Here is a 13,737-nt window from a genome sequence, read left to right on the forward strand (position 1 = left end):
AGTCCAGAAAAGTGTATGCCCATCAAAGCCATGAACAGCCAGTTTCTCCAGAAGAATGCTGTGGGAAGCAGTGTCAAAAGCATGAGTCAAGTCCAGGTAAACAACATCTACAGCCTTTCCCTCATCCACTAAGAGAATCATTTTGTCATAGAAGGAGATCAGTTTCACCATGTAGGACCTGCCTTTCATGAACCCATGCTGACTGGGTCTGATCATCTGGTTGTCCCATATATGGTATGTAATGGCATTCAAGATCATTTGTTCCATAACCTTCTCTGGCACTGAGGTTAGTCTGACAGGTCGGTAGTTGTCCAGATCCCCCTTGTGGCCCTCCTTATAGATGGGTGTCACATTTGCTAACCTCCAGTCCACAGGAACCTCCCCAGTTAGCGAGGACTGCTAATAAGTGATAGAAAGTAGCTCGGTGAGAACATCTGCCAACTCCTTCAGTGCTCTTGGGTGTAACCCATCCAGCCCCATAGATTTGTGTATGTCTAAATGATGTAGTGGTCGCTAACCATCTCCTCTTTGATTACGGAGGTTTCATTCTGCCCTTATCCCTGTCTTACAGTGCAGGGGGCTGGGTTCCCAGGGAACAAGAAGTCGTCCTTCTAAAGACTGAGGTAAAGGCAGCAATAAGTACCTCAGCCTTTTCCTTATCCTTGTTTCGCCCTGTGTCCAATATAGGATGAAGATGCTCTCTAGTCCTCTTTTTGTTGTGAATGTATTTATAGGAACATTTTAAAATTAATATTTTAAATAAAAATAAATATTTTATTAATTTAATAGCAGTAGCCAGGCTGAGCTGGGCTTTGGCCCTTCTAATTTTATCCTTGCATAGCTTCAATACACCTGTGAAGATCTTTTTCCTAATATCCGGCTTAGTCCTCATGAGTGGCCTGTCCCTCTTCCAAAGGCCATAAACTCCTTTTGCCCTGAGTTCCCCCTGAGTTCCAGCCAAAGCTCTCTGTTCAACCAGGCCGGTTTCCCTTCCCATCTTTTGGGACATAGGGATGGCCTTGCTTCTGCACCTTTAAGACTTCCTTCTTGAAGTATGTCCAGACTTCTTTCCACTTCAGGACAGCCTCCGAAGAGGCTTTACCAATCAGTCTTTTGTAAAGGCCAAAGTCTGCCCTGCACAAGTCCAGTAGAGCAGTTCTGATGACCCCCTTCCTTACTTCTGCAAGAAATGAAAACTATCATTTCATGATCAGTGCAACCAAGACAGTCTCCAATCGCTACATCCCCCACAAGTCCTTCTCTGTTCACAAGCAGAAGTCCAGGAGGGCATCATCCCTAGCTGGCTCTCTCACCAGCTAGGGAAGTGTCCTGATACACCAGTGTCAGGGATTTGTCTTCCACGTAGTCCAGGAGCCTCTGGGATTATTCTCTCTCTGCTATATTGTATTTCCAGAAGACATCTGGGAAGCTGAAGTTCCTGATGAGAACACAGGTTAGCAATCGTGAAACCTCATCCAACTGCCTGTAGAGTATTTCAACTGCCTCTTCTTCCTTTTTGGTCAGTCCATAACAGAATCCTACCATGATATCTGCCTTGTCGGCCTTCCTCAATTCTTATCCACAAAGACTCAACCCTGTCATCATCATCATTAAGTTATAGACATTAATAACTCTCCCTAACATAGAGGGTCATCCTACCATCTCTTCTTTCTTGCCTTCTGAAAAGCTTGTAGCCATTGATTGCAGTACTCCAGTCGTGAGAGCTGTCCCGCCACTCTTCCATGATGACAGCTATGTCATAGTTTTCTTGCTGTGCAATGGCCTCCAGCTCCTCCTGTTTGTTGCTCATACTGCATGCATTGGTTTAGATGCCCTTCAGCTAGGCTAATGGTCCTGCCACCTTTCTGGGGGCAGAAGGCCTAATTTCTGACCATTCTCAGCCACTTCCATGGCTACTAACCAAACAAGAATCCCTGTGCCTTTGGTGCCGCATGGGTCACCATCTCCCACACCCACCAAGATGGCAGGCTGAAAGACTTCACCGGCACACTGTCCCACGAGCACCAGCACGTCGCACCAGGCTCCCCTCTAGTCAATTGCATGTTCCAGACAACCTCACTTATTCTTTGTAAAAATATCTCTAAACATTCCTTTTATTAAAGGTCTGCAGAGGTATTTATCATACTCTATCATTTCTGTTAAAGATATTAATTAGTTTCAGCTTCATAACAAAATAATTCACAGGATCCCAACAGTAAGGTCTTCTATGATGCAAGAAGCAAGCTTGACAGAAATTTAAGTTGTCTTGATTACCTCTTTGGAAGAAAACTGGTAAGGTCCTCTTGTTCCTACTTTTAAGAGAAAAAAGCACCCACTTCCAGTAATTTCCTACAGTAATGGAAAACCTTAAATTCCTTGTGGCTATGTCCTTACTCTTCAATGAACAGGACAGTTTCCACTGTACAGAATGCTTGATGTAAATACACCTCTACCTTATTAGTTAATTTATTCAACTTGCACTGTATTAGCTTGAGATAATGTATTTTGTGTTTCTCATACTTTATTGGCTCATTTTATAAGTGTGTTTCACTCTGGCTGGATTAAAGTACATGTGCAAAGCATTATTGTAACAATTTTTAATCCAGGTACGATTATGTCTTTGAAGTTGAACAAGAAAAATACTTACGACCTACTGACAAAAAACTTAGTCTATAAAATGGAGCTTTGGACATAATAGGAATGTACTGTATATTTTTTTTTAAGGAGTTAATAGTATCATTTTCCTCTTAGATAATTTAGGGCACAGTTCTACCCAGAAAAAAAAAAAAAAAAAAATAAAGGCTTTTAATACTGGCTTTGATTCTGACAATCTTGAGGAATTCAAGTCCCTGTAAAGGACCTATGACAAACAATATAGGCTTTGGAAGATTAGTAAGCAATTGTATCTTACAGGGTATTTTAATAACCTTAGCTGTAAGACCACACAACAGCAGAAGATTGGTAGGTAAAATAAAATAAAAAAAAATTAAGCTGTGAGAGTTTGCTTTAATACTTTAATTTTTTTTTTTTTTTAATCAACCACACTTAGAAATGACAGTATGTGCATCTTAACTTGTCACTTGATAAATGCTGCAGGTTAATTTGTACTTGGTGCAGCATTCAACTAAAAATGATATTTTTAATGGCTAACCCCTTGGCTTGAAAAAGTTTTGCTAAACAAGACACCCAGACATGTTTCTTGGCAGCTGTTCTTTCCTATGGCCTCACCCTGGTAGGACTTAGGAGATAGCACAGCTATCTGAAGGGGCAGAGCAGGCAGGCTTGCTGCATCTCTTGGAGCAAGCCTTCATTGCACAGCAACATTAATAGGCTCTGATGTAGCTGTTAACAGAAGAAATAGTCACGCTGTAGGCACAGGCCCATGCATACCCTTCTTGTATGTATTCTAAGAAGAGAGCAAGGGAGGAACATCCCAGTTCTTTCCCGTGAAAGTAACTCTTTTTTACATCTTAAAATCAAAATAAAACATCTAAAATTAAATGCTCCCAACCATAAAAACTAAGAATACCCAATCTGAGTTTCATTGTTCTTGGATAAGTATGCTCTTTTACAATACATCAAATGTGTTTGAACTCTACAAACTGTATCAAATAAATACCTACTGACAGATCAGCTTGTGCCTTAGTGTACTAATTTCCTATGTATCATTTCAGGAAAGCAGTTGTTCCCTACATGACGGAAGTAGGTATTATGGCTACCTGTACAAATAGGTGTGTGTTTGTTTTTTTCATACAGTGGGAAAGTCTAGTGATAATATCCTTGTTTCTCAACTTATGGTTTTGTATACTTCCAGTTACTGTATGCTATCCTAAACAGTCCCCTGTGAGGCAGTTTTGAAATACAAATGTGAATAGTAAATTATCTTCAAAACAAGTCAAGCCAATCACATCTATGTACCTGTATCAGAACATATACACATTTTCCTCTGATGATGATGTTGATATAACTATTTCACACCAACTGGAGATGCCATTAAGGCAAGAGATTTCAGAGTACTTTAAAAATAGTTTGTCTACATAATTACATAAGCATCCATGTTACCACAGGCTTACCAAGAATTTGACAGTAACAGAAGTAACTAAGACCAGTAATTCATACTGAAGGTGGTTGTGCTTTTGCTGCCACAGCATCACCACTTTGAATGTTATTTGTTTTGCAAAGATAAATTACTTCCTCCTATGTGTGCTATCACTCTACTCATAAACCATAAGATGTGTGACAGTGCATCTCTGCAACCAAAGCCCCAAAGGAGAGCAGCAGCACATTATCAACGGCTTCAGGCCACTTTCTTATCTGTCCTGTGAAACTCTCCAACTGGAAACAGACACAGTGGCCTGTGTTACACAACACCTAAGAGCTGGAGTGAACATTTGGGTATTGTTTGCACCGAGGCTGCAGAGCATTCTGTCCTTCTTTAATTGCAAGCAGTTTGCAATTGAATCAGTTTGCTGTACAGATGACTGTAGCTGCAGGGTGCAAACAGGTCAAGAGCATCTAACAGACTTACTAGTTAAATTAGAAACCATAGCAAGTGTTCTCAATACGTAGGTTCTAGACCCTGAAAATGAAGTATATCAGCAAGGGAAGTGCCCAAGACTGATTAACAGGTTGCTGCAAAACAGTGAAGATCACAGCTGTGCTTAGCAGCAGCCTCCACCCAACAAAACAAAAAGATGGAGACTGAAACATACTACCTTGCTCCAAATGATGCCAAGCTTCAGAAATGCAGAAGACTGACAGGTCAGCTGACAAAATGGAGCAGCTTTGGTTTAGCTTGCCAAGCATCACCTTAGAAAATATGCCTGCTTAGTACATGTCTGCTGGAAGAGCTCAGCAAGCTGCACAAGGTGACCAGCTGAGCCACCTCTGCCTGAGGTGCCTCACAGCTGGGCTTGTTAGCTCAGCAATGAGCCTTTCGAACCACGGCTACATTACTTGGAGGCAGCTCCACATCTGAATCGAACATCTGTCAAAAAATTGCTGTGGCCACATGGGACAAATTACTGATTCGGAGATAAAACATGTCACCAAGAAATGAACTAGTTCTGACCAAGGAAGTCAGGGGCACAGATCATGACACAGGAAGGGGACAATATGCCCCATGCAGCTGAGTCACAAGGCAGAGTGTAGAGAGCACAGGCAGGATGCACAACCTTCCCACCAAACCCTCCAGCCACTGCTGCTGCAGTACCAGCACCACACAAGCAACTCCCTTGCTCTATTTCCAAAGCAATGCTTAAAAGCCAGAAGAGAGGTTGCTTGGAGTAGTTCACCTTGTGGCCCCACCCTATTCAGCAAGCTGGTCAGAGACTTCAGATACTGTCTTCAGAACCAGCTAGGTTGCTGCAGACTGCATTTTCTTCCTCAGTGCAAGAAACACACTCACATAGTGCCACAAACTCAACCTGGACAGTGGTCCTCAACAAACTCCTTCACAGCAGCCTCTAGAAATACCTCACTTAGTTCCCAAAAGCAATGTTATAAACTCCTGGGCAGCCCGAAGAGAAAGGAAAGAAGGGAACGCCACCATGTGAAGTTGCAAGCAGCAAAGGCATTTTTGCACCTCCTCCACCACTACAATGTATAAACGGAAGCAAACACCTTTGCAATTCAAATCCACCCACCATACAGAGCTATGTGTACGTCACTTGAAGCCACTTCCTGAAATAAAGGCCTAAATGAAGCTGAGCTAAACTCTGACCAATTTAACCCACTTACAAAATAAATGCACCAGGCATAACGTACAATCCATGGAGTTACTCCTGATGCACACCAGTAGCTCCCACAATAAGCAAGGCAGTTACACTGAGGTCTGAAAGGATGCTTGTTTTTTCCCGGGCATTTTTCTCCCTCCTTCATGAATCCTCAACACTGCTGGAAGTGTTTTGCTATGGTTACCAAAGCTGAGGCAGAGGCGGTGCTGAGGATTACTTCACGGGCTGAGAGACACACAGACTACTTATCTGCTGCAAATGATAAAACTTATGAACTGTTGACTAACCTCCCCTAGCAATAAAAGGGCACAGATAACATTGTTTCACTTCGTGGTGCACAGGCTGCTGTTTCCTTGCTTTTCTACCAGCTCAGGTCTGTTTTATTAGTGCCTCCAGAGCAGCACTCCTGTGCTGCCAAAGCGGCAGGTGGGTCCACGACTCGGCGAGACAGCCGCCCTCACACCTCGCTGCCATGCCCGGGCGAGGTGGGGCCGACACAGGCAAAACGGGAAGTTCACCTAATAGCCTGTTTGGGGTTGCAGCTGCATTATGCATGCCCGAAGCAAGGGGAAAAATACCGTTCCTTGCTTGGTAAGCACCTGCTTTCAGCACCATATTGCTGCACTGTCAAGTTCTCCTCCAGCTGTGGACATCTGGTAAAAAACTTACTTAACCTTGGCTTGCTCCTGGGTGCTGCCAGGTAGACATCAGCCCACTGGATTTGCAGATGTCACTAATTTCAGCTAATTGCCTTCAAGCCAGACCGATCCAAAGGAGGAAAAAAGTAATAGAAGTATTGAATGTTACACCAGTACTGCCTTCACATGTATGTACTGTCCTAGGAAAAAGTGAAGAGTACCTAAAGTGCACCTTGGTAGCACAGCCCTATCTGTAAAGAACATGCATCCTCCGATTAGGGTAAAAAAGACATGACTGGAGCAATCCATATAACACCATCGTGAAAGACTCAATGTCCCCAGAACCCTCAACCAGGATTTATCAGCAAAGCCTTTATCATTAGCCTGCCTGACCAACCTAGAGGCCTTCTATGGTGGAGTGACTACATCAGCAGACATGGGAAGAGTGATGAATCTCCTTTTGGAAATGATGGGCACTACTGGTACTTGGCATGTCTAAGAACCCAGACAACACCAAACAAAATAAATCATCCTGGTTTAAAAATATATTTTTCCTAAACCTTCTTTGTTCATTCCTACCGTATGTTACTTGGAAAAGATACATTGTAGTGTACTTCAGTTTCTCAACTTCCAAAATAAGTATGACCTTGATTGCTCTCACCAGCATAACTATTATAATTCTGTAACATCACCTTGGCAGTGATACAAGCTGAGGTGGCCAAATACAAAGCAGTAATGGTGCAGAACCCATGCTCAGCTAGTAAGAGCTGAGCCTCATCACAGACTAAAGTCTTGGCTAGAATTTTATAGTGTAGTGTAAATTCTTATATTACTCTAAACACTTCTGGACTCTAATATTCATAAATCTTGACAACACCTCAAGAAAATCGAAAGTATTATTCTCAGTTTTTAGAAACTAAACTGAAACTAAACATGTGAATGTTGGGCATGATACTTAATTGCATAATGATACACAAACCACTTCCAACTGTAATTAACAGCTCCTTTAATTGAAAGTGGCTTACTTTCCCTCTTTAGAACTGACAAGTCTCTAATCTTCAGCTGAAGTGTGATCTTCTCAGGTCATTTTCTACCTTCACTTTCAATGACAACATGAAGACAGGATAATTTTCAAGTTTTCATACATTTAACTTACTCTAACCCCTTTTCGTTAGAACTAGAAAACAGTCCTTGTTTGACATACCATTTCATAAGTTGCATTATGAAATTCTATTGAAAACAAATTGAATAGGCTTGTTCTTACCTTGGTAGGAAGACACTTTCCACTACATAGAAGTCTTGCATAAGAACATCTCTGTCTGGTTTTGATGTAAGGTTTCCTACTGTGTATCCTATTCCCAGCTGGATAGCACCTTTAATAGCTGAGGATGCAGTCTGTGTAGAAAGCAAGAATTCACACATGAGTTTGCTAAAAATATATTTCTGTTCTTTATCAGTAACATTATATACAAAACTCTTAATCATTTTCATAATAACAATGTCATATCATCTCTGCCTCCTAGATCTCAGAGAAATGACTACTTCTAAACTGAAAGATTTAAAAGAAACACTATGTGTGCACTATATGTAGCAAAAGCTGTGAAAAAGAGTTCTCTGGTTATACAGACCAAGACTTTTCAAATTGCCCAAATGACTTAGACATTGGGCTCTAACTCTTCACAGAATCAGATTACCATGTTGGAAGGAACCTCAAGAATCATCTAGTCCAACCCTTCTTGGCAAAAGCAGTCTAGACAAGATGGCCCAAAACCCTGTCCAGCTGAATGTTAAAAGTGTCCAGTGTTACGGGATCCACCATTTCCCTGGGGAGATTATTTCAATGTATGATTGTTCTCATTGTGAAAAAATTTCTTCTTGTGTCCAATCAGAATCTCCACAGGGGTAACTTGCACCGGTTACTCCTCGTGTCTTCCATGTGATTCCTTGTAAAAAGGGAGTCTCCATCTTCTTTGCAGCCACCCTTTAAATACTGGAAGATGGTGATAAAGTCTTCCCTGAGCCACCTTTTCTCCAGGCTGAACAAACCCAGTTCTCTCAGCCTTTCCTCATATGGCAGCTTCCCAGTCCTTTGATCATGTCTGTGGCCCTTCTCTGGACCTTCTCCAGTCTGTCCACATCTGGTATAGTGTATCCCACTTTGCATGGTGGGGAACAAAACTGAACACAGGGTTCCAGCTGTGGTCTGACAAGCTCTAGGTGGAGTGGCACAACAACTTTGCTTTCTCTGCTGGCAATGTCACTGTTGATGCAGCCCAGCATCCTGTTGGCTATTGTTGTTGCTGCAGCACACAGTTCACTCAAATTGAGCTTGCCCACCAGGACTCCCAGGTCCCTTTCCCCAGAGCTGCTCCCCAGCCAGCCAGGTGCTGCACTCCTGGATTATATTTTCTCAGATGCAAGACCTTACACTTGTCTTTGTTGAACTCCATAAGGCTCTTGGTATAAACCCACTCTTCCAGCCTATACAGCTCTTCTTGCAGGGTGACTCTCCCTTCTACAGCGGGTCCACTTCTCCACTTACTCTGGTATCATCAGCAAACTTCATCAGGGTACACCTGATCATCCAGATCACTTATGAAGGTATGAAACAGCGTTGGGCCCAATATCAGTCCCTGGGGATCCCACTTGTGACAGGTTGCCAGGTTGAAAGAGCTATTTACCCCCACTCTCTGGGTGTAGCCTGTCACTCACCACAAAGAACACCCATCTATACTGTAACACATCAGTTTCTCTAGAAGGAGGCTGTGGGGAACTGTATGGAAAGCCTTCGAGAAATCCAGGTAGACTATGTCCACCATTCACCCCACATCAACCAAACAGACTATTTTATCATAGAAAGAGATCAGGTTTGTCAAGCATGATTTCTCCTTGGTGAATCTGTGCTGGCTTTTACCAGTCACGTGTTTCATATGACTTCTGACAGCCCCCAGGAGGATTTGTTCCATAACTTTGCAAGGGACTGAAGTAAGATTGATGAGCTTATAACATCCTGGACCCTCCTTTAAGCCCTTCTTGTAGATATTGGTGACATTACCCTTCTTCCACTCTTCTGGGATGTCCCTCAATCTCCACAACTTCTCAAAGGTTACAGAGAGCAGCCTCATAATGACACCAGCCAGCTCACTTAACACCCAAGGGTGGATATTGTCAGGGCCTATTGATTCAAGCTCCTGTAATAGTTCACATGTCAACTCTTCCTCTACCAACAGTGGGTTTATGTTTGTCAGCATGGATTTTTGTTCCCAAGGCCTGGGTCCCAACAGTTCTAGTAAAGACAGAGGTAAAGAAAATGTTGAGAACCTCTTCCTTTTCAGTGTTGTTGTTGACTAATTCACCTCTCCTTTTTAACAGTGGGTCAGTATTTTTCTTCTATTTCTACTTGTTATTTAAGTACCTGAAGAACTCTTTCTTGTAGTTTTTGACATCTCTGGCTAATTTCAAGTTGAGCTTTTGCTTTTCTAACTGCATTTCTCCATGCCCTGGCAATGCCCTTGTATTTCTGAATGGGTATTTGTCTGGTTTCCCATCTCTGGTATGCTTCTCTTTTGGTTTCGAGCACATTGAGAAGAAACTCACAGTTAAGCCCATGGGATCTTGTCCTCCACCTACTTCCCTTCCCTTTAAAGAGGATGAACCAGTTTTGTGCTTCCAGGAAAGGATTTTTTAAAAACTCACAGCGCTTGCTAGCTCCTTTGTCTTCCATGGAAGCCCTCCCAGCTCAGCTCTGAGCAAGCTGAAGTTTGCTCTTCTACAATCTAAAACCTCTGTCTTAGTACTGACCTGCAGTGTGCTCAGCAGGGTCCCAAACTCCACAATATTGTGATTAGTACAGCCAAGGATATCACTAAATGAGATATTACAAATCAGATTTTCTTAGTTTGTGGGTAGGATGTCCAGCAGTACCTCATTCCTGGTTGGCATATCTAACATTTGTATGAGGAAGCAGTCCTCAACATGTTCCAGGAATCTGATGAAGGACGCATGAGCTACTGTATTGTTCTTCCAACAAATGTCTGGGTAGTTAAAAGTTAGCCACAAGAACCAGATTCTGTTGGCCTAGAGTTTGTTTAAGTGATATAAATACTGCTTCATTGACCTTATTTACTTGGTTTGGAGGTTGGTAGTGGATACCTATTGTAAGATTCCCCTTGAAGTTGATCCCTCTGATCCTGACCCAGAGGCATTTGATAGGGCTTCCACAACTGCCATAGTTTACTTCTATATATTCAAGGTTTTCCTTAAAATAAAGCATAACTCCTCCTCCTCTTCTTTCCTGCCTGTCAAGAAATAGCCTACGGCCATTCATCGTGGTCCTCATAAGACATTTTCAATCTAACTGCTTCATTCAAACTGTTTCATGAGTTTGAAACAGCAAGCATTAGTTTCTGGAAGAAACAGTCAACTTCCAGGTGCTTGCACATGCATGACAAAGCACCACAATGCACACTAATGGTTGAAAAGCAGATTCTGGTTTCAAATGTATTTATTAAGTTTTAACTAAATGTCAGTGCAAGAGGTGCATTAACTAGGGGAAATCCAGAGAGAAATTAAAGTGATTATGAAAGAAAAGTCTCTATTTAAAAATCCATATGCATAGAATGAGATGACTTATATTGAACAAATTCACCACTTTGAAGATACTAAATCAGTGCCTGTTTTCAGGTTTTACATGACACCCACCAAACAAGAAGAGACTGTATCAGTGAAAGCAAAGAACACCAGAAGTTTCACCATGGTCAGAACTACTTCAGCACTTGAGCAAGAACATTTCAGGAGTGGGAATTACAGAAGAAAGGATTCAAGGACATAAAATCGTTCTTGTTATAGTTCTCAGAACAGCATATGCTGGAGTGACTGCGTATTTTTAGAAAAGACAGATATGTGTAGCTTCTAAATAATTAAGACTGCACATCAAGCAGAACTTACACTTGCATAACAGTTTAGAACAGGCAATTTGGTGGGAACAAACAACACCACCATTCTTACACTGCTACTTTGACTATTAAAAGGATTTGGCTTTGTATCATAAGAAGATTCACATTTTTCTTTCCTTGAAAGGCCTCTATTCATGAATGATTAATGCCCCAACAAAAGCAGTAATTATGTAACTTCGATCAAACCAATATCCAAACAACTCGAGTTTCTGCTTCACAGCTAGAAGCTCACTGCCACAGCAACAGACAGTGTCTGCAAGAGCAGCAGATAGCACAGTACTGTATTTTATTAATGCGAGAGGATAAGCCATTTCAAAAAACAAACTAAAAAAAAAAAAATCCCAAGGCAGGTAATCTGGCAATGCAATTTCAACAGGAGAACCCTGGATCACCTTTCAAGCTCATAAACAATTTCTGTAGAATTTCTGCACATTCAAAAAAAGACCTACAGTCTCCGGAGGGCAGAATGTAAGGCCTTCCACTAGCATGGTGCAGACAAGATAAACTACAAAGTTATCTTCTTGTTAATTTCCACTCCTATTCAAGAACGCCATTAGTAATCATCCATCATTTCTGCAGCAATCACAGCAACAGGTTTAACAGAAAAGCAGAGTTATGAAACCACTCAGGATACTTTTACAACTGTTTTAAAACAAGTTGACAGCAGCTACAGCATGTAGCAGAAGACCAGTGCTGGCCCAAAGTTAATTGTTTGTGACCTACTGTTCAAGTTAACCCCCCCAGAAGGCTGGTCACCCAATATCCCCTTAGCAATGACAACGTTTTGTTTTCACAAGCCTTAAAATGAAAACAAAACAAACCTTTGAATCTGTCTCAACGCAAACACTTGTCTTGGTCTAACTTCCTTATTAATGTTTTGCGATTAAGTACAGAATCCAAGGAAGATATAAAAAAAGTTCCTTCTCAAGCCTTAGGCTAAATGTTCTTGATTCATCCATTTTATTACTACAAGAATGTCTTTACTGGAATCTACAAATGCAAATGGAAAAATTGAACTGTCTCAGGCATTTTTTCTTTACTCAGTCTCCTCTTAATGCCCATGAAGGCAGCAAAATCTAGTTTTGAACCTAAGCCCTTTATTTCTTTCAAGTCTTGAATACTCTTCTGCTGTAGAGCAAGCAATAACATTCAGCAACCTTCTGTGCCACGAGTTTGCTCTTTCAGAGACTGAAATAATTTTTTCCTCCTATTAGCCTCATGCAAAAGTTCAGAAAGTGGCCATGAGTCCATGTGTCAGCCGCAGCTGTAGAGCTGACAGTGTACAGGGACTGCACAATGACTCTTCAATCATTTACCTATTCTCAGCCAACACCTTCTGAAGCTCCAAGAAACCAAAGAATGAGACTAAGCAGCAGCAAAAATAACTTGAGCTGATGAATTTTACGCCATGAAACTAACTGGATTTGTAGCAAATGGCGCACACTGACAACAACTGTCTCTGCTATCTAAAGGGGCACAACAAAGCAAAAGTTTTAATGTCCTCCTTTTGCCGGTTTAGGGTATTACTCTCTACTGCACGGGTACTTTAGTGGTTTTTTGAATTGAGAATGAAGGCAAAAACATAAAAATACTGCCAGTTTCAGACTAAACTACTTTCCATTGGCTACGATACTGTGGATTCTAATGCACCAGACCAAGATCTGTCCTCCCTGGCAACATGTAACAGCATAAACCTGAATGGATATAGTCACATGACCTCATCTCAGACCAGTGAAGGTCTTACTGACTTACACTAATCTTCATTTCTGATGCTGCTCTTGAGAAGGACAGACCTGCTCTTCTTTCTCCAGGCCCCAAAATCTATGCATAGGCACTCTTCCCACTGTGCCAGCAGCAGTTCCTCTGCATCCAGCCAACCAGTTACAAAAGAGTCAATACAGGTTTTCAGCAGGGTTGGTTCCTCCATTCACATAAGCACTAATGTCAGCCATTCACACAAAAAAAACCAATTGCACCCTCACAGCACAGAACAAATTGGATACGGCTTACACTTGTCTTTCTACTGCCTTCAGAAGGACAAGTGAACTCTGAACCAGCAGAGAGCCTATCTTTTCAAAATTAATGTGTCATCACCTCCTGAACACATGCCAACAGATACAGAATTTATGCTAGCTTAGTGTTTTGTGCCATATGGCCAGCACACTCTTGCCATGGTAGTGGGACCCCTGTGTTTCTCTGTAATCCACAATCACAATCATATACATTTTCTCCTCACTCTAGGTTTTCAACAAAAGTTAGTTCAGGAGAGAAAAACAAGACTTGGACACAAATTCAGGTTAAACTGTCCCTTATGTAGATAGTGAGAAGGAAAGCATGATACTACACAATTAACTATAATGTAAATTAAAATTCCTGCATCCACGCAAAATGAGAAATTGCCCATTCCCT

General features: G+C 41.7%; 1 protein-coding gene across 1 annotated transcript in view; it reads right to left on the reverse strand.

Moving 5' to 3' along the window:
- Positions 1-13,737, reverse strand: part of LOC103772705 (phosphatidylinositol 4-phosphate 5-kinase type-1 beta) — a gene marked incomplete at its 3' end in the record, with an annotated part of 69,200 nt that overhangs the window by 45,596 nt on the left and 9,867 nt on the right. Inside the window, exon 2 of the mRNA XM_008940050.1 lies at positions 7,638-7,768. Coding sequence (XP_008938298.1) covers positions 7,638-7,768 — 131 coding nt within the window. The remainder of the gene's footprint in view (positions 1-7,637; positions 7,769-13,737) is intronic.

This window comes from Merops nubicus, unplaced genomic scaffold (genome assembly GCF_000691845.1).
Source record: "Merops nubicus isolate BGI_N331 unplaced genomic scaffold, ASM69184v1 scaffold90, whole genome shotgun sequence".
Classification (NCBI taxonomy): domain Eukaryota; kingdom Metazoa; phylum Chordata; class Aves; order Coraciiformes; family Meropidae; genus Merops; species Merops nubicus.